This window comes from Oryx dammah, unplaced genomic scaffold (assembly GCF_014754425.2).
Source record: "Oryx dammah isolate SB20612 unplaced genomic scaffold, SCBI_Odam_1.1 HiC_scaffold_6, whole genome shotgun sequence".
In the NCBI taxonomy this organism is placed as follows: Eukaryota; Metazoa; Chordata; class Mammalia; order Artiodactyla; family Bovidae; genus Oryx; species Oryx dammah.
In genome coordinates, this window is record NW_024070190.1 from 32,854,581 (window position 1) to 32,878,175 (window position 23,595).

General features: G+C 52.5%; 1 protein-coding gene across 1 annotated transcript; it reads left to right on the forward strand.

Moving 5' to 3' along the window:
* Nucleotides 1-2,423: 2,423 nt before the first annotated feature.
* TBATA (thymus, brain and testes associated) lies at nt 2,424-17,522 on the forward strand. Its single transcript, XM_040242136.1, has 10 exons — nt 2,424-2,475; nt 2,690-2,774; nt 6,122-6,357; nt 8,514-8,669; nt 9,488-9,567; nt 10,926-11,096; nt 12,994-13,075; nt 13,874-14,018; nt 15,731-15,783; nt 16,830-17,522. The coding sequence occupies exons 1-10, from the start codon at nt 2,424-2,426 to the stop codon at nt 16,907-16,909; spliced, it is 1,140 nt and encodes a 379-aa protein (XP_040098070.1). The 3' UTR covers nt 16,910-17,522.
* Nucleotides 17,523-23,595: the final 6,073 nt, after the last annotated feature.

Genomic DNA, 23,595 nt, shown 5'->3' on the forward strand with positions numbered 1-23,595 from the left:
TCTCATCCTCTGTCGTCCCCTTCTCCTCCTGCCCCCAATCCCTCCCAGCATCAGAGTCTTTTCCAATGAGTCAACTCTTCCCATGAGGTGGCCAAAGTACTGGAGTTTTAGCTTTAGCATCATTCCTTCCAAAGATATCCCAGGGCTGATCTCCTTCAGAATGGACTGGTTGGATCTCCTTGCAGTCCAAGGGACTCTCAAGAGTCTTTTCCAACACCACAGTTCAAAAGCATCAATTCTTCGGCGCTCAGCCTTCTTCACAGTCCAACTCTCACATCCATACATGACCACTGGAAAAACCACAGCCTTGACTAGAGGGACCTTAGTTGGCAAAGTAATGTCTCTGCTTTTGAATATACTATATAGGTGGGTCAAAACTTTTCTTCCAAGGGGTAAGCATCTTTTAATTTCATGGCTGCAGTCACCATCTGCAGTGATTTTGGAGCCCCCCAGAATAAAGTCTGACACTGTTTCCACTGTCTCCCCATCTATTTCCCATGAAGTGATGGGACCGGATGCCATGATCTTCGTTTTCTGAATGTTGAGCTTTAAGCCAACCTTTTTACTCTCCTCTTTCACTTTCATCAAGAGGCTTTTTAATTCCTCTTCACTTTCTGCCATAAGGGTGGTGTCATCTGCATACTACAATTTAAAAAAAAGATGCAATAACAGTAGTGAGTAGTAGTATTACCATTTGTGAGCATCTCTTATGCGCCAGGCATCTGACAGGTGCTTCGCTTCTATCAGCTCATTTGTCCTTCAGAACGACCTGAGAATTAGGTGAGGACACCCCATTTTACAGGCTCCGAGAGGGTAATAACGTAGGAGATCATATCTGGTGCCAGGGACTACTCTAAACACTTCCCCGTGCATTACATTCAGTTCAGTTCTGTCGCTCAGTTGTGTCCAAATCTGCGACCCCACGGACTGCAGCACGCCAGGCTTCCCTGTCCATCACCAACTCCAAGAGCTTACTCAAACTCATATCCATTGAGTCGGTGATACCATTCAACCGTCTCATTCTCTGTCGTCCCCTTCTCCTCTCGCCTTCAATCTTTCCCAGCATCAGGGTCTTTTCAAGTGGGTTGGTTCTTCGCATCAGGTGACCAAAGTATTGGAGTTTCAGCTTCAGCATCAGTCCTTCCAATGAATATTCAGGGCTGATCTCCTTTAGGATGGACTGGGTGGATCTCTTTGCTGTCCAAGGGACTCACAAGAGTCTTCAACACCACCGTTCAAAAGCATCAATTCTTCGGTGCTCAGCTTTCTTTACAGTCCAACTCTCATATCCATACATGACTACTGAAAAAGCCATAGCTTTGACTAGATGGACCTTTGTTGGCAAAGTAATGTCTCTACTTTTTAATATGCTGTCTAGGTTGGTCATAGCTTTCCTTCCAAGAAGCAAGTGTCTTTTAATTTCATGGCTGCAGTCACCATCTGCAGTGATTTTGGAGCCCAAAGAAATAAAGTCTGTCCTGTTTCCATTGTTTCCCCATCTATTTGCCATAAAGTGATGGGACCATATGCCACGATCTTAGTTTTGTGAATGTTGAGTTTTAAGCCAACTTTTTCACTCTCCCCTTTCACGTTCATCAAGAGGCTGTTTGGTTATTCTTTGCTTTCTGCCATAAGGGTGGTGTCATCTGCATATTTGGGTTATTGATATTTCTCCCAGCAATCCAGATTCCAGCTTGTGCTTCATCCAGCCCAGCGTTTCTCGTGATGTACTCTGCATATAAGTTAAATAAGCAGGGTGACAATATATAGCCTTGACGTACTCCTTTCCCGATTTGGGACCAGTCTGTTGTTTCATGTCCAGTTCTAACTGTTGCTTCTTGACCTTCACACAGATTTCTCACGACGCAGGTCAGGTGGTCCGGTATTTCCATCTCTAAGAATTTCCCAGTTTATTGGGATCCACACAGTCAAAAGGCTTTACATTAGGCAATCTCAAAAATCCCATGAGAATGAGCGCAAGGATCATCTTCCATTTCAGAGACATGAGAACTGAGGCTCAGAGACATCAGGTAAATTGTCTGAGGCTGCACAGCTAGGAAGTAGAGCTGCAATTGGAACCAAGTATTCTTGCCACTGTCGCACACCTCTGGCAGCACAGATGACACCCCTAGGGCAGCACACCTAGGGAGGGTCAGAATCCCATTGAGACCCCTGCCACTGACAGTCCGGGGCCCTTCCACCCAGCTCTCCTGCCTGGAGTAGGGCCGCAGGAAGGCTTTGGATCCTGTTGGCGGCCACCTCCTTTCCTTCTAAGAGACAGCTCTCTGAGAATCAACCCCCAGAAATAGGGCGCAAGGGGACAGACTCCTCCACAGTGGCAGACAGCCTGGTCATGCCGACAGAGTTGGCACCCAGCCCAACCAAACCTTTTTGCCAGTTTTTCTCTCTCTGCCTGCTGCACGATGGCTGAAACCAGCCCCCGATTCTCATTTTCTCCCTTGAGCCCCATTGAAAGTGCTGAATGGGAGAGAGAGGAGGAGCCTGGAGGGCAGGAAAGCAGGGGGTGCTCGGTAAGCCCTTCTGCCCCTCCAGGAAGGGTAAGAGGAGCTGGCTAGGGGTGAGGAGAGGGGTGCTGGGGAGTGGTTCTGGAGTTGTAGGGCAGGGGTAACCTAGCAACCACTGGCTGATGCAGTCACAAAGCGACAGGCTTACCCACAGAACTGACAAGGCTTTCCGTTGTCATGTCCTTTGGCTCTTTCCTGCTCCGGCAGCAAGGGCTACTCACCCACATACTATAGCGGCCACTTTCCTTGGTGAGTGCAGGGGTCAGCCGGTGGGAGGGCACAGAGGGGGAAAGGGAAGTTCTGTTTCTGAATTGGTATCAGCCTTCAGGGCCCTTGTGCCTGGCCAACTGGGAACCCAGGGGCAGAGGGAAGGAAGGTCAAGGGCAGATGTAATGGGGCCCAGCCTGGTCCGCTCTGGCAAAGGCAGGCCAGGCCCGTTAGAGGCCCTGTTGACCTCTTCCCAGCAGCTGAGTGATATGACCCACAGTGGCTTATAAAATCAATGAAATAGTTTGATAACCACAAAATGAAGACAAAAAGTAGGATGACACTATCAATATGTGTCATATACAACAAGGACAAGAACTGCTTCTGTTTCACGTACACACACAAGGAAATGCACACGTGTGTGTGTGAATTGGGTTACAATATAAAAATGAGTTTCTTATGATGGTCACAGTCAAAAGTATTTTTAAAAGTCTCTATCGTGTTGATTCTTTTTCCTGTAGGCAGGTGGGTATGGGCTTGTAAATGCCCTGTCCTCAGCCCTGCAGCATCGAAGTGCTCTAGAGCAAGGGTCCCCCGTCTCTGGGATCTAATTCCTGATGATGTGAGGTGGAGCCGACGTAATAAAACAGAAATAAAGTGCACAATAAATGTAATGTGCTTGACTCATCCTGAAACCATTCCCCCTGACTCCCCGATCTGTGGAAAAATTGTGTTCCATGAAACCAGTCCCTGGTAACAAAAAGGTTAGGAACCACCGCTCCAGAGCCTAGCCTCTTCATCAAGGACGTCCAAACTCCCTTCAAAGGATGCCCTACCAGCTAGTTTTGTCTTTAGGGAAAGATTAGGAGACAGTAAGGATGCCTGGCTCCTTGATCTCAAAGTCTCTCCCCTTCCCCAATCTCAGGCAGTGCTGTCTGCTCCCCTACACCCTAACCTGATGGAAGCCTGGCCCTGGGAGAATCTCTGGGGTCCCCTGCAGATTCTATGACTCAGAGGGTTAATTCTCAGAATGTCCTAATTGCTGAACCCATCCTCGGCACCTGCAACCCCAGCACTACACTTACAGATTCGTAATCACCTTGAGGTGTCAATGTGGCTTTGACATTTATCTTTCATTCATGTCATCTAGCTTACTTAGTAATATGACGAATGCCAATAAAAGCACCTCTCAAACCAAGAACTAGAATACCACCACCAAGACATCCTATGTGCTCCTCTCCTCCCCCCGCTCTTTATCTGCCCTCAGAAATAGCCACTACATGAATTTTGCAGAGTTTCGTTGCTTTTGTTTCATTACCTTTATGATAATTCTGCTTCTTTTGAATTTTATTTTTAAAAAAGGATCTCAAGCTATATGGTTTTCTGCAATTTGCTTTCCCTGACTATTCATTACATTTGTGAGATTCATCTACGTTGTTGCATGTAGCTGTGGTTCATTCATGTTCACTGCAATATAATGTTCAATTGTCTGAATGGGCCACAGCATATTTATCCACTCTTCTGCCACTGGACATGTGAACTGTCACCAGGTTTTTGCTAATTTGAACAATGCTGGTTTGAATATTCTTACACATCTGTAAGAGTTCCTCTGGGGTATATTTCTGGGACAGTAATTGTTGGGTTATGCTGGGATATGGCACGCAAACGTTCCATTATAGGGCTTCCCAGGTGGTGCTAGTGGTAAAGAACCTGTCTCCCAATGCAGGAGACATAAGAAATGCGAGTTCAATCCCAGGGTTAGGCAGATCCCCAGGAAGAGGGCATGGCAACCCACTCCACTATTCTTGCCTGGAGAATCCCATGGACAATAGAGCCTGGCAGCCTACGGTCCATGGGTCGCAAAGAGTCCGACACGAATGAAGTGACTTAGCATGCACACATGTGCAGTTGCTGGATTATACTGGGATATGGCATGCAAATGTTCAATTTTATAAGATATTGCCAATTTTTCCCCTAAAGTGTCTGTTCCTGTTATTCATCTTCAACACTCGTATTAAGAGCACCAGTCTTTACTCTGTTAGAGGCCCCCCAATGGCTACAGAAGTGAGGGCCCAATTGGCAGAGCATTCACTGCCGAGGTAAGGTCCCCAGTGCCTTCCCTGCTGACGGAGGAGGTGGAGGGAGCTGGGGAGGGTAGAATACAAAGGAACTCAACAGATTGAGGGTCCAAGTGGAGGTCACCTTCCCTCTGCTATCAGTCAGGAGCCCACTGGGTTCTCAGGCCTGAGTTAACACAGGTCACAGGCAGGGCCCCTCCTGGGTCGGGAGAGGGTGTGGTGGCTCGGGTCAGGAGCATAAACATTCCGGGGGTTTCAGCGGGTGACTTCCACTGTTGTTGGGGGCAGGGGAGGTCAGCTAACAGTGACGTGCAGGGAAGGTTTACTTTATTTCTTTAAGTCCCAGATCCCCTAGAAGTGAATCAAGGATGGAACAGGAAACTCAGGGGCCTGGTCATCGAAAGCTTCAGAGGGCCCCGGGGCAGAATGCCTTGCTTAGCATATCCAGAGTCCATCTACACACCTCCAGAGGGCCTCCCTGCAGCCAGGGCCGCCAGAAGGGGAAGCAGACAGCGAGCAGGCAGGTGGTCCCACCAGGCCCCTGGAGGAGAGCAGCCCACCCCTGGATCCTTGCTGGACCGATTCCACCTGTTGCTCTGGGGGGAGGCACAGCATCCTCAGGAGAGGGAAGGGGTGCGGGTGGAGGACGGACAACCTGAGACGCTTGTCTCCAGTGAAGCAAAGCAAGAGCTTCCCCACAGCGACGCAGCCCAGATAGCCAGACCAACAGTTCTGCAGCTCCCAGGGGGGCCCTCACGGGAAGAGGACTGGCTGGCCTAGTCTGGCTTTGGCATCAGCTCCTGGATGCTGAGTCTGGGCCAAAACTGCTCCTGAGGGCAAGGCGGGGGGGGGGCGGGGGGCGGGTGACAGCCTATAGCTGGCTTCTCCTGGGCCGCCAACTGTTTGGCTTGGGGAGAGGCCCGTGCTAGGTCAGCCCCCTGGCCCTGGAGGTGCACATAATGTGCCTTTGCACCAACGCAGGTGTCTGGACGAGGAGGTAGGTCTACGGCTTCTCCTTCTGGCTTCGGAAATGGTCTCTGAGAGAAAACTGGGGTCCTGGGAGATTCCATCTGAGTTCTCTCAGATGGATCCTGGCTCCCTACTCAGGCATCGTAGGAAGACCGAAGGTTCCCCAGGGCTGGATGGCATGGCTGAGAAAGGACCTTGGGAGAGACCCGGCTCTAGTGCCATGGGGGTGGTGGCAGAATCTGTTAAGCAGTTTTCAGAGTATCTCAGGAACGGATTCCCATAAGCTCGGGTGGGCACTGCTGCCTAAGGCTCCATTTGCTCCTCCCTGGCCCTCTCCTTTAGTCCAAAGGCTGAGCCGAAACAGGAAAAGAAGTCGGGTTGCCGGCCAAGGAGCCACGGGGACAGCGGGCCACAGAAAGAACCGATGATCCCAGGGATCATGGATTTCAAGCTGATCCGAGAGGCAGTGAGGACATCCAAGCCCCAAACTCCCAGTGCCTGCCGCTTTGGTCGTCTCAGCCACCACTCCTTCTTCTCCAGGCACCACCCCCAGCCCCAGCACGTGACCCACATCCAAGGTAGGGCTGGGGTAGGCCAAGGCCTGACAGTGGGGGGTGGGGGGCCGCTGGAAAGGGAGGACCCAGCCACTCTTGGCCAAGCCAAGACCTACCTGGAGCAGGGTGGATTCCAAGGGCAGACTGCAGAGCCCTACAGGATTTATGTCACTGCCGATTCTCCCACCTTACAAATCAGAGAAAGGGATGAATATTCTGTTCCAGAGCTGTGCTCTCTTCTCTGACTCAGGCCATTTCATCCATTCTGCTATTTGCTCATCAAAGATCTAAAGAGTGTGAACTATGAGTCGGGCACATTTTCAGATCCTGGCGTTATGACCAGGCAAGACAGATGGTCCCTGGTCTCAGAGAGCCAACCTTTAGTGGGGAAGAATAGGAAACAGATAAGGTGTCAGAAGATTGGAAGTGCCAAGGCTATATAGAGAGCCAAGGCCTGACCAACATCATGATACTCGAGCAAAGGCTAAAGGAAGACAGGGCATGACCCATGTGGATCTCAGGGGGAAGGTGTCCCAGGCAGACGAAAGAGTCTCCTGTTGGAGAATAGTGAGGACATGGGTGTGGCTGAAGCAGAATAAGGAGGAGGAGAAGTGAGACACATTAGAGGGAGTGGGGCCCACGTCGTGTGGGCCTTGGAGCTCACCATGGTCATCCTTAAGCCATCTCACTGAGTCAGATGGCAACCATCAGAGGGTTGAGAGCAAAGAAGTAACAGAAGGGCTCTGCTGGCTTCTGAATGGACAGTGGCTTGGACCAGAGAGATAACAGTGGAGGAGTTAGTGGCCCTGCTCTAGAGAGATACAGAAGGCGAGGCCAACAGACTTGGCTGATGGATTAAAAATGGAGTATGAGATGGAGAGAAGAGTCAGGCTGACTCCCAGGTGTTTGGTCTGAGAAACTGGAAAATTGGGTTTGCGCTGACTAAGATAGAGGAGCCTATAGACGGGGCCAGTGGAGGATGGGAAGGGTCGGGGTTTGGTCTGAGATGCTGGGAGATGCAGCATGTGAGACGCCTCTTAGAAATCCAAGGGGGTGGGTGCGGAAGCCCAAGGGGAGGTGCCAAGTAGGCAGTCGCCTCACTTTCAGGCACGGATGCAAATGTGAGAGCCACTCAAATGGGAGTGGTGTTTGAAGAGGTGTGCTGGATGGGGATCATCACAGGACCCTGTAGCGGCTAGGGAGGAGAGCCTGGCATGAATCTGGGGACCCCAAGGTTAAGGGGTCGAGGAGATGAAGGAGAAGCAGCAGAGCAGTGACTGGTGAGTTAGGAGGACCCAGGAGAGAGAGGGGTCCTGGCGCCAGAGGAAAGTGTTCCGGGAGGAGAGAGTGAGAAACTGCAGTTAAGTCCTAACCACGCTGCTCCCCAAAGCTTAACCATCTAACGATGCCATTGCATACATGTTAAGTCACTTCAGTCACTTTGCGACCCCACGGACTGTAGCCGACCAGGCTCCTCTGTCCAGGGGATTCTCCAGGCAAGAATACTGGAGTGCCATGCTCTCCTCCAGGGGACCTCCCTGACCTAGGGACCAAACCCACGTCTCTTTCGTCTCCTGCATCGGCAGGTGGATTCATTACTACTAGTGCCACCTGGGAAGCCAGTGATGCTACAATCGCACACAGACCTTAGCCTGGAGGCTCCTCACATGTAGACTGTCTCTCATCACCCCCAGGCTGCCAGGCACTCAGACCTGCAAGGCTGACAGGTGGCACGAAGTCTTATCCAGAGCGTCTCGCCCCCTGCGGTTTGAGCCCAGGCCCTTCTCACCACAAACTGTGGCTTAACGCCCTGCTCCTACTCCTCTGCTTGAAGCTGCCTGCCTCTGTGTGCTCCACACTGTGCGCTCACACCTACACTTCGTTACCCTGTAAAACCAAAGGGACCCCCAGATGAGGGTCCCAGGTCACCCGGGTTCTCCTCTCCCCTCGGCCAGTCTCACTATGTGACCCTGAGCCCACCCTTTCGCTGCCATGCTAAGTGTGCCCAGGGGTGAGGTCAGAGTGTCTGAGAGGCCCTCCCAGCCCTAGCCATCTCTGGGGTTGTGTTTACTGGAAGAAGTGGGGCTGAGTGCTTCCCTGCCCACCAGCCTCCTCCCATTTTCCTGGAGTTCTTGGGGCCCACTCAGGTCCCCCTTCCCACTGCCTCCAACCCTTAACAGATCTCACCGGGAAGCCTGTCTGCGTCGTCAGGGATGAGCTCTCTCTGGCCACCTCTCCTCAAGCCACACTCTTATCCCGCTATCTGATCAGGATGCCCACCATCTCAGTGCCTGTTGGAGACCCGCAGTCCAATCGGGACCCCCGGCTTTATTCTGGTGGGTACTGGGGCCCTCTACCTTGGGGCTATACCTGACCCCAAGGGTTGCCTGGCTTGGGCAGGTGCCTGAGAAGGAAAAGGCCATGACTCCTAAGTGGGTGGGGGTCCGAGGTCCTCAGAAATGTACCCCTGCTTGGCTCTGAGGTGTCTGAGGAGTCAGAAAAAGCAGAGGACAAACAGATCTGGGCAACAGACATGTGACTTCCAGCTCTAGCCAGGAACAGTATTGGAAATACAGAATTTTGTAACCTGTGTGCTCAGGCACCGGCCAGCCAGGACAGTTAGCCGTAGAGAGTGCTGGGGCAGCATTTCAGAAGCCTCCACTGGGGCCAAGCCTCTCTCTTTCCCCAAAGAGCAGGGAGGATCCTGGAGAAGGGGCAGAGGGGCCCAGAAGGCTTCCTGCAGTGCTCTTTACCAACCTGGCCAGGAGTCACTCAGGATTGTAGCAACGGGCACAGCCTATCAACCTAATCTCTGCCCTGGCTTCATTTTCCTAAAAGAGGCAAAGCTAGTCTAAATCACAAACATCTCGGTACACGTAGCCAAACATTCTCCAGCATTTCCCAGCTAAGACACAGACTGGGACACAAATGTCAGCAGCAAGCACTCCCACCCACCCACCAATGGTGGGACTCCAACTCCTGCCTTCAAGGGCACCACTTGCCCTGTGAAAATACCCTTCCCTTTAAGATGCTGGGTGGGAGGGCAGGGAGGAGAGGAGGCTCTTCCACCTATCCCCCTTCCACACTCGGCACAGGGAGGGTATACAGGGAGACCCCGGGGATCAGTTGGCCAGATCTTGCCCTCTTCTCCCAGAGGCCTGGAAGAAGGAGTTAAAGGACCTAGCTTCCCGGGTGGCCATCTTCACCAAGGAGAGTGAGCTGAAGAGCAAGGAGGTGGGTGCAGAACAAAGGAGCTGTCCAAGAAGAAATGAAATGGATCCACTCCTTTGTAACTAAAGCATTCCCACGTGGTTTCAACCACACCAGCACAGAGCAAACCTTCTCAGGAAGGCGGGAGGCACTGCTGTTGGCAGAGTGGAGGGGTCCCTGAATACAACCCAAGGGACAGGGTCACAGGGAGGGTTCAGAGGACACAATGTACCTGGTGGAGAAATCCAGGAAGGGTTCATAGTTTAGAAGAGGACGGGGGGAGGTGTTCCTGGTGGAGGCACATAACACAGATGTTCACTCGCAAGCTAGAAAATACAAGACAGCGTCTGACAAAACGGAGGGTTAAAAGTCTAGGAGATACGTGGGCAGCAGTGAGAGAGGAGTCGGAGGGGGGCCGACTTTGGATGTGGGCAAGATCAGCTTGCTTCTCATTTCTGAACTTAGTTTCACGTTTTACCTGACAAAGGGGTGGAGAATCACTGAAGGATTTCAGAGAGATTGGGAGTAGCCCGAGTGCTATTTGCTGATAAACCAGTAAAGACAAGTAGGAGGCAGCTTGAAGACAGTTGGAACTGGTCCTAGGACACACCTGGCCCCAGTTGGCTAAGATTGGTCTTACCCTCGTCTTGTGCAGCAGAGTTCTCATTCTCATTCCACAGCTAACTTGCTGTAACACTCAGGGTAACTCAGCTAAGCTCTCTGGGCCTCAGTTTCCTTATCTTTAAAATGGGTGGTCCCGTGGTTAAAAATTCACCTGCCAACGCAAGGGACACAGGTTCGATCCCTGGTCCAGGAAGATCCCAGTTCGCAAGCCACAACTAAAAGATCCCCCATGCTGAAACTGAGACCGAGCACAGCCAAATGAATAAATATTAAAAATAAATAAAATGGGGAGAAGGATACTACCAGTCTTAACTGGAGTTCCAGGGGCAGGAGGTCCCAGGCCTCGTGCCCACCTGGCTTAGGAAGGTTTTCCAGGGCAAATAAAGGATGCTAAGCTGTGGGGGACAGATTTGGGGGCAGCGGAGCTAAGAATTAAGGAAGGCAGTGGGGGTCTTGGTACAGGATACCATTTTCAAATCTCTGATGGGCCGAGGGGAGAGACCTGAGGGAGGGCCTCCCCAGGCAAGACCAAGGACCATGGGGGTGGGGGCAGCCGACCTTCAGTAAAATTCCAGGAGGAAGAGCAACGGCTATAAAGGAAGGGCTGCCCCCACCGGTGAGTGGGGTCTAAGACAGGTTGAGGCTGGCCTGGTGGGCATCCTGGGTCCCTGGCCGCCTCCTCTTCTTTTCACCTTTTCCCCTCTGCTTTCTCTTCTTTCTCTCTGCCTGGAGTCTCTGGCCACATTTTTCCCCAGCAGAAGGAGGAGCCTCAGCGGGAACAGGGGGCAAAGTACTCAGCAGAGACTGGCAGGCTCATCCCTGCTTCTACCCGGGCCATGATCCGCCGCCACTCCCACCAGGGCCGAAACCAGCCTGCGAGCAGAGATGGAGGAGACCAGACCTTTGTCCTACAGGATCAGGAGCTGCTGGTGAGGTGCTGGGAAGGCCGGGACTGTGGACCCTACGGAGGCCCTCATCTGAGGGCAGAGAACTTGGTGGAACCTGCTCCCAGGCTCATGAGGATCCAACTAGGACCCCTGCAAAGTGCTTTCAAGTATGGACTCTCCCAGGGAGAAGGTCTTGTCCCTGAGACCCTAAGACTCAAAAACCCCAGCTCTGGGAGTCAGGAGCCTGGATTCCAGTCCCCAGCTGCCTCCAGGTTTCTGTGTGAGCCTTTCCCTTCTAGGGACCTTAGTTCTATCATTTAGTCAAACTGGAAGAACAGATGTTTTATCATAAGGTCTGGCCCCACGGAGATACTTGATAAGTTAAGGAAGGGGGAGCCACAGCAGTGGAATGAGAAGCATGGAGGTGGAGGTCTGTTTGGAGGTGGAGGCCCTGCCTGGTACATCCTCGCCACACCCAGCGGGTTCCCCCCGCAGTCTGCAAGGCTGGTCCCAGCCGGGTCCCCACACTCTGGAGGAGTCTGGTCTGTGCTGGAACAAAGCATAAAGACCCCTCCTCTGTGTTGGAGTTTTCCATTAGGGCCTGGGAGTCATGCAGGACTCATGCCAGTGGGCAAGGCAGTGCGAGTTCCTGTTCAGAGGTGCACGTGTTCTCCAGCAGAGGCCAGACTGTGGACCAGCGCTTTAAAGCACACGGTCCCCTTGGAGCCTTACGACAGCTCAGGGAACAGACCGAGCAGATAGGGCAGGGTCCCCACTCCACAGATGAGGAGGCTGAAGCCCTGCCGGGTGATGGCCCTTGGCCCAGGTCCCCGGAGAAGGAGCGGCCCAGCAGGGGCTCAAACACAGTGCTTTCTCCACCATAGGGCGGCATCACCTTGCCGGGAAGTAGGTTCTCAGGTCCTGTGGGGAGGGGGCACAGGGCAGGTAAGTTGGATGCGGAGAATGGAGGAGGACCCCAGGCCGATGGGGGTGGGGGTCACCTCAGCAAGCGGGTTCCCTGGGGGAGATGGGGGGCAGCCTAGCAAGCGGAGGCCTGGGGCGAGGCCTGGCCCAGTTTCCACTCTGCCAGGGATGTGGCAGACCTGGGGAGACTGGCTGTCAGACTCTAAGGGGACCCCACTTTCCTAGGACTCCAGGACCTCCACCACCCACTGCAGGTACTGGCTCTACATGGCCGCTGCTGCCGTCAGCAGCCCGGCCTAGGGAGCCCCCGTAGCCCTCCTCAGACAGGCCTGGATCTCCTGCCACTGACCCTTTACTGGAGGACGCAGCGGGGAAAGGGTCCTGAAGCAGCAAAGATGTGGGAGGTTGAGTGGGCTGAGAAGGACCCTGGGAGCGAAGACAGCCCAGCCCTGGGCGGGAAGGGGCTGCCGACTAAGCGGTGCACAGAACCAGCTGGCTCCAACCCTCAAGCTGTCCACAGGGATCAGCCCACCTCTTTGCTAACATCTCCAGACTCTGAGCTTGGGCGCTTCAGAGAGGGGAGGCCCGCGAGGTCCCTGAAATTCCCACACCAAGGACCCAGGCATTCGGGACTCGGTGCGTCTCTGAGGAGCTGACGGCCAGCTCTGACCTTGCCTTCCCAGTGAGGGACCTTGGGGTACAATCACACAGGGCTCAGAGATGGGGGGTCCAAGAAACTGACTCCGAGGCTTCCATCTGCCACAGCATGTCTGCCAGGTGGCCTCCTCAGATCCCTCATCTGTCCAGGAAGGGAGTGAAGAACCTTCCTCCAGGGCTGTTGGCAGAGAAAGCTTTCTACAAAGTGTAAAGTCCATGCAGAGGGTAGGCAGGGACCGTCGTGGGGGCCAGTCTAGCCAAGGATGTGGGGAGAGACTACTTTATGGGGAGGGGCTGTGCTGCCGGCTAGAATGTGCTGTCCGGCCATGCTGACCCAGGCCTGTCCTCCTGTCCACAGATACTGGAACTGCTTTCGCAAATTCTGCAGACAGACTCCTTGAATGCTATCCAGTTTTGGCTACTCTACGCACCCGCCAAGGGTGAGGACGTCGTCCTGGGCCCAGGTCCTCATCTGAGTGGAGGCTGCTGAGGGCTGTGTCCTCTGGTTCTGCAGAACTCAGAAGTCACTCGGCTCCCATCCCATGGCCTTACACAGGGGCTGCTCCTCCTTTTTGGAGCTACAAACTAATCTTTTTCAGCTAGACAACATCACTGCCCTCTCCTCCGCAGGGTTTCCACGACATTGCTTCTTAGAACGAACCCTCCTGCATGCTGACCACAGGATTTGGCCCCTGGGAGGGAGACAGACAGTCCTTAATCCACCTCTGTGGGAAACACACATGCACAGAGATGCAAATACACACACGTAAGAGCACACACATGTGTACACATGAATGGACATACACATTCATGCAAACACACACTCATAGGAGCACACACATGTGTACACGTGAATAGACGTACACATACACACTGGGATGGTGAGTGGAAAGTGTATCTAAGTAGAGGGGTGAGGAACAATGAGAGCCAGAGAACTGGTTGGACGAGAGAGTGGAGGAGGAAGGGGAGGGAGGCTGCTCCCCAGCAGCCTTCCCAGAGGGCTAGGGGGTGTGATGGCAGGTAAACCAAGAATAAGGTACACATGAGCAGGTGTATAAAGGTGTGGAAGGCTGAGGCATGCTGCACATATAGGGGCCGGAGAGATGCATGGCCCTCCCCATGGACTCCTGTGGGGCAGAAGAGCTGGAGGCCCTGCTGCTGCCCATGCCATCCCGCAGCAGGACGGGGCTCGAGGTCTTGCCCCTGAGCGTCCTCCCCCACCTCGGCTGTGCTTACAGAGAAAGACACGGCACTAGGCCTCCTGCAGACCGCGGTGGCTCAGCTCCTTCCCCAGCCCCTAGTGTCCATCCCAGCAGAAAAGCTCCTGAACCAGCTCCTGGAAGTTCAAGACTCACTTCAAGAGAGGCACCAGCTGCCCTACAGGTGGGTGTCATACCCCTCACCTGCCCCTCTGTTCCTGGAACTGCTCCCCCATATTCAGCCACCTGTCCGCCCAGGTGTGGCCCGAGGAGGCCCGGGGAAGGAGGCCAGAGCCTGGGCTGCCTGCGCCTGCACTGGAGGAAGAGGCCCCACTCTCCCCGGGACCCCTGGTGCCACCTGACGGCTCAGAGGCTTTCTCTGCCAGACCAGACTCCAGAGGCCTGTTGTGGAGGATATCAAGGGGAGGAGCGGGGGAGGCGGTGACCTGTGTCACTTGTAGCAAAACAGAGCTGGATAAGCCACATACATCAAGCTCTCCAGGAGCTCCTGGGCCTTGGGAAGACACAAGCAGAGAAGGAAGGGTAACATACGGCAGGCAGAAGTAACTTTATGCTGGTACTAAGTCCTCCAGATGGCTGAAAGAAGGATTAATGACAAGCTGGGGAAGGGGAAGATGAGGGCGGGCTACATGCAGCAGGGCCTGAGTGTCAGCCATGGGGCCAGCGATCCTGAGTGTCCACTGTGTGTACCTGACATGGCTGGGTGTTTAACACATTTCTAGTCCATGCAGCCACCCATGGAGGCAGTATGGCTTCCCATTTTACAGATGAAAAGACTGAGGCTCAGGACAGTTGAGTGACAGCCCAAAGTCACCCGCGTGGGCAGCAGAAAAGCTGGGACTCATATTCAGGCTTGGGCTTCTCAGATGGCGCTAGTGGTAAAGAACCCACCGGGCAATGCAGGAGACATACGAGACAAGGGTTCGATCCCTGGGTGGGGAAGATCCCTGGGGAAGGGAAATGACAAGCCACTCCAGTATTCTTGCCTGGAGAATCCCATGGACAGAGGAGCATGTCAGGCCATAGTCTATGGGGTCACAAAGAGTCAGACAAGATTGACACGTCTTAGCATGCATGCAGACTCAGGCTTATCCAACTTGCCAGCCCAGCAGCACTCAGAGTCACCTAGGAGCTGGTTGGAAAGGCAGATGCCCAGAGATTGCCACCTAGTGGAGTTGGGGTGAACATGGAGATGCGTATCCTGAACAAGCAAATGCAAGAGTAGGGCAAGTCAGGAGTGAGGAGGGCTGGGAATGCCAGGAACTTGAAGCGATAGAGAATATGAAATTTGGGAGTGGCTGGAGACTGGGCAGACTGAGAAGAAGGAGGCAGGGTGCAGTGCTGGCTTGAATGTGTTGAAGGTATAGGTGCTTGCTCTGGCCCCAAACTTGGTTATCTTGTTTGGCTTGAGACCAGTGGAGACAGTGGTAAGGCAAGCCACCCACCCCATCTGTGAGCCTCAGTTTCACTCTTTCAAAAACCCCCTCTCCTAAAGTCATAGAGAAGAAACATTACATCGGGTGCATCAGAAGGCTTGCTGAAGTACAGAGCCTATACAAGATAGGAGCGTTATCCATGCTTGTCAGTAATTCACTAGGGTTCCCATCTACAGGAAAGCAGCAGGCCAAGGGAGGGCCAGTGCAGTGGCCTCTCTTACAGCCCCCTAGAGAAGGGCCTTGGTTCCTTGTGGCCACAGTGAGCGATGGTGCTGCAGTTGTTGGGGTCCTGCTCAGGGTGGGGCCATCCCTGGACAGATACCTGCTGGCTCTTCTGCCTTTCCCAGGGGCACCTTTCCTACCTTCCCACCCGCCCTGTCACTCAGCTGGCTGTCTGGCTCCAGCCTGACCTTCCTAGCTCTCCTTGTGTTGGTTTTAGCCAATCCCCGAAGAAGATGAAGACACCACCTCTATCAAAAAGCGAGAAACCAGGTAAGAGTCCCCACAGCAGGGCACTGGGGGGGCTCACTGAAGCCCACCATGGCTAGATCCCTTGGGGGATTCAAGGACCCCTCTAGAGATGGGCCCCTGCCCAAAGAAGCTGCTCATTTTATCCATCCATCCATCCACTCAGCAGATCCTAGTCAGTACCCAGGTGCTAGCCTCTGGGAATCACAAGGGGAGAACTCAGAGATGGGTTCTGCTGCCTTGGAGCTTACATCCTAGGGAGAGACGTGCAGACCACAAAGACACCTGAGGGAGACGGTGCCGTAAGGGAAACAACAAGGCAATAGGAGAGTCAGAAGGATCGAGTGGGGGGTGGCGGGGGCATGGAGAAGGGTCCATTGAGCCGAGAGGCAGAAAGGATCCAACCCTCTGTCGCCGGGAAAGCCTGCAACGGGCTTCCACTGCCGGGTGTGTGGGTGAAAGAGCAGGCGGGTGGGCCAGGGTGGCTGGACCCTTGTGGGTTGCGAACAGCGGGAGGAAGTGGGACAGGTAGGCAGAGCCAGCCCACAGGCTGTGGCCTTCCCTGCAGGGAAGGTCAGGCATGTGGTCTCACGCAGGCTGCATGGGGTTCACTGGAGGGTTATCAGGGCATGGGGGGGACCCCTCGGGCGGCCGTGTGGAGAATGAACTGTGGAGGTCCAGAGGGGATGAGGGAGTAGGGGACGCCTTAGACCAGGGCAGGAGGGCAAAGGGAGGAAGGTTGCAGGGAGAGAAGACAGGTATTCTTGACGTACACTGCTCTCCCCCACAGACTGTAAGAGGTCCTGTGTGCCAGGGCGAGTGTCCGACATAGAGCAGGCACTGTGCAGACATCTGTGGCCTGGATATAGTAGTGATACCCAGATGTAGTAGAGGGTGGAGGTGAGGCTGGGGGAAGGGAGTCAGTCCCTCCCAGGTGACCGGGGAGCCTGAGCAGAAGCCTGCCCTGACCGGGGCACCGGGGCCTGGAGCAGGGGGCAGGGGTCTCCCCAGATCTCCTGGGCAGCTCCCTCACACTCTCCTGCCTGCCGTCTCCCCCCGCCCCATCCCAGAGAACATTGGAAAAGCTCAAGTTCTTCGAGTGCACTCCAGCCAGAACCCAGAAGAGAAAGCAGCAAAGGCAGAGGGCTGAGTTTGCGCCTCGCTCAAGAAAAGTGCCTGAGTTCGAAGACTCCGTCCCTAAGTCCTCATCAGCAGTACTGGTTTTCCTACCACGTGGAGCCCATTAAACTACTGTCTTCCCCTTAAGAGGACAGTTCCATTCTCCCATCAGCCGGTCTCTGTGCTTATGTACTTTGCTCCGGGAAGGGGGATGAGCTGAACCAAACCATCCCGACTCCCTTGGAGAAAGCCTCCCTGTGTGGGGCTTCCCTGCTTCTGTTCGCTTTCAGAGAGTCAAAGGGCAAGGTGTAGACAGGTCTGTGCTCATCCCTGAGCCAGGGCTCACAGGGCTCTGGGTAGATTAGTGCAGAGGTGGGGAACTCACAGGCCACTTTAGAAGACTCACCCATAGCAACGATTGAATTCTTACCAGACACTGGGACAGGACTAAGGAACTAGCTACTGATGAACACTCCGAATTGTTGTGCGTACTTTATATGCGGTACTGTATCTGATGCTCACCCCAAACCCTAGGAGATAGAGAATCACTCTCATTTTCTAGATAAATAAACTGAGTGACTGTCAGAAAGTTGAATCAGCTTGCCCAAGGCCACATAATAAAGTGAGAACCCAGGAGCCAAACACAGCACGTCTGCTTCTAGAATTCCTGCTTCTATCTGCTGGACTCTGCTGCCTTGTGAACAGTTCAGTTCAGTTCAGTCGCTCAGTCGTGTCCGACTCTGTGACCCCATGAAATGCAGCATGCCAGGCCTCCCTGTCCACCACCAACTCCCAGAGTTCACTCAAACTCAAGCCCATCGAGTCGGTGATGCCATCCAGCCATCTCATCCTCTGTGAACAGTAACTCTCACCAGAAGTAGGGCTTACATTCAGGACAAGCATAGAGTTAGCACAATGGTGGTTGACAAAATCGAAAAGGAAAGGGATATCACATAAATATGACCCAGATGCAGCTGGGGTATCTCTATCCTTTAAGACAAAGAGAAGATGGCCCTGACTCTCTGGAAATCCAATGTCTTCCTCAAGATTTCTGCAGATTTCTTGGTTGGGGCTGGGGGACTGGCATTGAGTATTTACAATGTCCTGGTCATGATGGCTCTGAGCTCCTACTTCTACTGACTTGGTTCTGTCCACAGGTTGTGGCTCCATTCTATACCTCCAGCACTGCTGCCATTCTCCCTGTGTTAATTCAGGGAGCCCCTTTCACACAAAACTTGTGCTCAGCAGGCTTCAATCAAGAAGAGGGACTAGGTGGGGATTTGCTGTGAATCCAGCAAAAAGCTTCATGGTCAGTGTAATTGTCCTGTTTTTAAAAGGTCCTTGGCTACTAGGGATGTTTCCCTGGTGGCAGCATCATATGTGACAACAATGCCTTGGGACTTCCCTGGCGGTCCAGTGGTTAGAACTCCATGTTTCCACTGCAGAGGGCACAGGTTCGATCCCTGGTCGGGGAACTAAGATCCCATATGCCCAGTAGCACAGCCAAAAACAAAACATACAGACGAAACCAAAAACTATGCCAACTCGCTGACTTCCTCCTGCTCTGTCCTCAACCCTGCCACCAGTTTGCCCCCAGAAAGCCCACAAAAATTTTCCAATTTTTTTTCTTATAAAAAATATACATAACATAAAATGAACCATTTAAACCACTTCTAAGTGTACAGTTCAGTGTTTTTTATCTATATTCACACCACTTGCAACTATCACCATCAGCCATCGCCAGAGCTCTTTACGTTTTGCAAAGCTGAAACTCTGAAACCCGTTAACAACTCCCCAGTCCCCCCCTTTCCCAAGACCTGGCGCTCTACTTTCTGCCTCTGAGTCTGACTACTCTAGATATACCGTATTAGTATTAGTAGAATCATACATCTGCCCCTGCAGAGTATCATAATTTTCTTATTCTCCAGAGGGTACCTCTCCTTTTAAGTTTCCTAGGGGATTTCCCAGGTGGGTCCAGTAGCTAAGATTCCTCACTCCCAATGCGGGGGTCCTGGGTCCAATCTCTGGTCAGGGAACTAGATCCCACAGGCTGCAACTAAGAGTTCACAAGCCACAAGGAAGATCAAAGACCCCTCATGCCACAGCTAAGACTTGGTGCAGCCAAATTAAAAAAATATATATAATTGAAATATGTAGAATTGAAAACATATGTAATTTTTAAATGTACAACTATATAATGGAGACACTTGCTATTTAAAAAAATCTCAAGGTATAGCCTCTAAAGAAAAAATTAAGTTTCTTAGCCCATCCTTCAAATCTATTTATTTTGCTTTCTCCATCTTGTGTTTGCTTTTACAACTCCCTGCAGAATGCTTGTGTCACTGTATTTAAAGAGAAGACATTCTGGGTCTGGCTTCTTACCTGTGTATTTTGAGGGTAGACTGTGAACAGATGAGATCTTTCTCAGCAGCTCTGCAATCTGTTAGGAGAAAGATAAGGGAACCGAACTGAACCAAGCGCGCATAGAAACACTGTGGAAATAAACACACAACATGCTGCTCTGTTGCAAAACCAGAGATGGCTAACCTCTGGTTGCCTGGGATGATCTGATCTCACTCAGGGCTCACAGCAACCCGTAGGTAGCTTTCACAGGTAGAAAAATCCAAGTCTCAGAGCAACAGTAACATCAAAATTCACACAGCCAATAAGTAGTGGATTCAAACCCAGGGCTGTGGGCTTCTCAGTCAGTGCCCCTTACTTCCTGTCAGCTGCCGTCTCTCAGGCTCACCCCAAGGCCCACTCGTCTCCAAAGAGAGAAGTGGACCCATCCCTCACTTCCAGTCACTTCACCCCCTCTTCCTCCTGGTCCCTCTTCCTCCATCTCTGGAATATGGAGCTCAGCAGGGTTTGCTGACTTCCTGGCCCTCTTTAAAGTCCTCCAACAGGCTTGCCTACTTTCTCCATGTTTTAAGGGAGTCGCTGCTGACTGCCTAAGGGGCAGCCAGCTGGGGGAATTGGAAGGTTCCAGACATCTCACAAAGCACAGTTGTCATTGGCCTTTCTGGAAATGCAAGTGGCATCAGGCCTGCCTGCATTATAACTTGCACAGAGCGCCCTCTTAACCTAAGGTCCTGGGCGGGTTGGAGGCCGGGCTGGTTACTGGGCTGTGGTATTTAAGCGCAACTTGGCTTTGCAGAGCTTCTGTTCTCTGCTTAGCAATGCTCTCTGTCTGAGCCCCTGTTTGGCCATCAAGGGGATTTCTGCTGGGTGTCAGTACCCCATGGCCACTTCTGAGTCACTTCTGGATTTTCCTTGGCTCACGCGGCCCTGGAATTTCTCCTCTCCCTACCTTCTGCTGCTCTGACTGAAGCAAGAAGACAGATTTTCCCTTCCAGTCTTCTCTGCTATTAGGTCCTCCCTGGGATCCAGTCTCCTTACCCACTGTGGAAGCCCCTGTTGGGGTGCCCAGGTGTCCCCTGCCCTCCTTCCAGGTGGGCCTGAAACTTAGCTCCATCCAACCGGAGTATCGCGTCCCTGGGCACAGGGACTGGTTCAAGGACTGGATAAGCATATGACCCAAACTGGAACAGACACCGTCTGCTCTTGGGATTTTTTTGCTGAGTGGGAAGGAGTGTCGGCTTTTGAGATGACACCATCAGTGGTCATCATTGTTCCAAGAGACAGAGCCATGGACTCAGTCACACTTGATGAGTCTGATCCTCCCCCATTCTTCCCCATTACTTGAGAATAAAATTACTTCTTAATATGCTTGATCATTACATACTTTTAATATAAACTTACCATTTTAACCATTGATAAGATACAGTTCAGTAGTATCACTCATGCTCAGTGACTCAGCGTCTGACTCTTTGCAACCCTGTGGACTGCAGCCCACCAGGCTTCTCTGTCCATGGGATTTTCCAGGCAAGAGTACTGAAGCGACCTCCCATTTCTTTCTCCAGGGATCAAACTTGCAACTCCTGCGTCTCCTGAATTGACAGGTTTCTTTACCACCGAGCCATCTGGGAAGTGATATTAAAGACATGCATATTGTTGGGTCACCATCATCACCAACCACCCACAGAACCCTTTCCATCTTGCAAAACTGAAACTCTATACCCATTAAACCATAAGTCCCCATTCCCTCCTCCCTGGGACCCTGGCAACCTCCCTTCTACTTTTGGTCTCTATGTACCTGACTGTTCTAGGTACCTCATATAAGTAGCATCATGCAGTATTTGTCACCTTGTGACTAGCTTACTTCACTTACCATAGTGTCCTCAAGATTCATCCATGCTGTAGCAAGTCCCAGAATTTCCTTCCTTTTTTAGGTTGAATAATAGTTCATTGTATGTAATACTCCATTGTGTTTATCCATCCGTCCATTGATGAACATTTGGGTCCTTTTGCCTTTTGGTTGTTGTGGACAATGCTGCTAAGGACATGAGTATACAGCGGGTACAGTGTCCCTGGGAGGTGTGTTGGCTTCAGCGGCACAGCCAAGACTCAGGTCCCAGGTATGACCTACTGCAGGCTCTTATTCACTAAGACCATCACAATCACTCGCTGATTCATTCATACATACATTTACTCAAAACACACTGTCTTAGTTTCTCCCCTACACCAGGTACTTCCTGTGACCATCTGTTCTCAAGGGCTTCTCTGCTCTTCCCCCCTGACCAGGTGGATACACTGTATGCGGACGAAGCCGGCAGCCCCCAGACTCTGGATCCGGCCAGCCTCCGTCAGATGCAGCTCTAGCCTGAGACAGCACTGGGGCAAGGGTCAGGAGTGGTCAGCGACACCACAGGGCCCCTGCCTGCCTGCCGCCCAGGAGATGCTCTGCCGCCCTTGGCAGAGATGGGAGCCACAGATGGAGGTAACCTCACACAAGACTCTGCCCTCTCACGAGAGTCCTCAGATATAAATGGAGGAGCTGGGCCAGGTGATTTTGAAGTCCTCTGAGAGCTCCTGTTCTCAAAAGTACTAGGCTCTCCTGAGCTAAAAGTTCTAGGCTGCTTCACCTCTCTGGGAAGGTTGGTTTCTTTTTCCTAAGATTCTACAAGTGCCAGACTTTTATGTTTTGGCAACTGATTTAAAAATCTTTTGCTTCAATATTTTTGCATATCAGGGGGAAAAAGGACTGCCCCTAACAAGAGGACATCATTAGCCTCCACCCAAGTTACAAGAGTGTACTGCCTCTGGTGATAAGAGGCAGAGTGCTATCTTTACATGTTGCTATTTTTCATTTTCAAAATAACCCATGCTCATTGCAAATATTTGGAAAACAGAGAAAACTGGGAAAAGTAAAGATAGAGTCAAAACACTAAAGAAAACTACTAGTGTATTTTTAATGTCTTTTTTCATTCTCTAAGTCATAATGGTAAATAAAAGAGCATCGTGGATTAAAACGTGTTTTAAAATCTTACACTCCAGTTATTTCCAGAATCCCAGTATTTCTGGGATTCTATGATTCAAACACCCTAAGATTTCATGATCTTAAGATTCCCTGGCTTCAGGGAGACCAGAGTCCTCTTTTCATGCCCTTGTGAGCTTCCACTTGGGAAGAAGGGGTAGAGAAAGGGGTCATCCCATCCTCACAGCTCCCAAGGACTTGGTCAGGTTGTCTAAGCATCTCATCCACGCCCACACCATCCCTCTGAGGGCCCCCGCCTCCTCTGCACCCTTCCCCGCAACTCACTGAGGGTCGGGCTCTTGTGTTTGCCTCTCATAAAGTGCTGGGGGTGCCGGTTGCTCTGGCGCCTCAGCCACCATGGCCTTGGCAGAGCCTGACGCCTGAAGTGCTGGCTCAGGAGGACCACACTCTTTCCTTCACTCACCCGTGGGAGCTAGACACCTCCAGGTGGGTGCTGCCCACCAGAACCAAAGGTCTAGATTAGGCTGGCGGGGCAGGGGCTCTGGGCAGACCAAGAGGACTCACTCAGGAGCTCAGCAATTGGGCTTTCCCGAGGTGGGGGTCAGAGGACTGGTGATGGAGGAGGGGGCTCTGCAGGGTGCGACCCACCTCCCCATGAAAGAATGTCATCCTCTGCTAAGAGTTAGGGTAGTAGAGCTGGGGCTGGGGACTGTGGGTGCCTTCTCTCTGCCATTCTCCGTCCAGGCAACACCCGGAGCTTGTCTCTTTATCTGTGGCCAGCTCACTCAGGCACCTCCAGGCAGAGCATGCAGGAAGCCCTGGCAGCGACTGGGCAGCTCTCCCCTACCACCACCACCAGCCAGGCATGAAAGGCCCAGCCGCCTTCCCACCCCTAGTCTATCTTTCCTGTCCCTGCCACTTCAGCCTATTCCTCACTCTGGGTTAGGAGCCACCCAGCTCTGCCACTGGATGACTCCTGAGAATGTACATACTTCCTCCCTGGGCCCATCACCCCATCTGCAAAGTTGAGGGTCCAGACAATTTTCAGGCTCCCTCCAAGTACACAAATGCTTGCCCTGGCTCCATGGAACAGGAGTGGGGTCTGCTTGCAGGGAGGCCCTACTCCAACTATCCCAGCAAAAATATTTGCCTCGTCAACAAAGCTGCTAAAGCAGAGGTGACTTCTCTACTGCAGCTCAGATATCAGTGTGTGGTTCCCGCTCCTTGAGCTCCTCACCGCCTAGAATCTCTGCGCAGTTTGGGGTACTCCTCAGAATTTCTGTGACTTCCTGGAGTGTGTAGGGGGTGGGGGGCGGCCTGCTCAGCACCTCAGTCTCTGCCCTGCACCACTCCTGCTTTCCAGGGCTATGCTCACTATT

What these genes read in the sequence shown, in the direction of transcription:
- TBATA (XM_040242136.1), top strand. Translation starts at nt 2,424, where the DNA reads ATGGCTGAAACCAGCCCCCGATTCTCATTTTCTCCCTTGAGCCCCATT. An exon ending in GGACCCCCGGCTTTATTCTG is followed by an intron (nt 8,670 to 9,487) that starts GTGGGTACTGGG and finishes CTCTTCTCCCAG; the next exon opens with AGGCCTGGAAGAAGGAGTTA. An exon ending in AGGCACCAGCTGCCCTACAG is followed by an intron (nt 14,019 to 15,730) that starts GTGGGTGTCATA and finishes TGTTGGTTTTAG; the next exon opens with CCAATCCCCGAAGAAGATGA.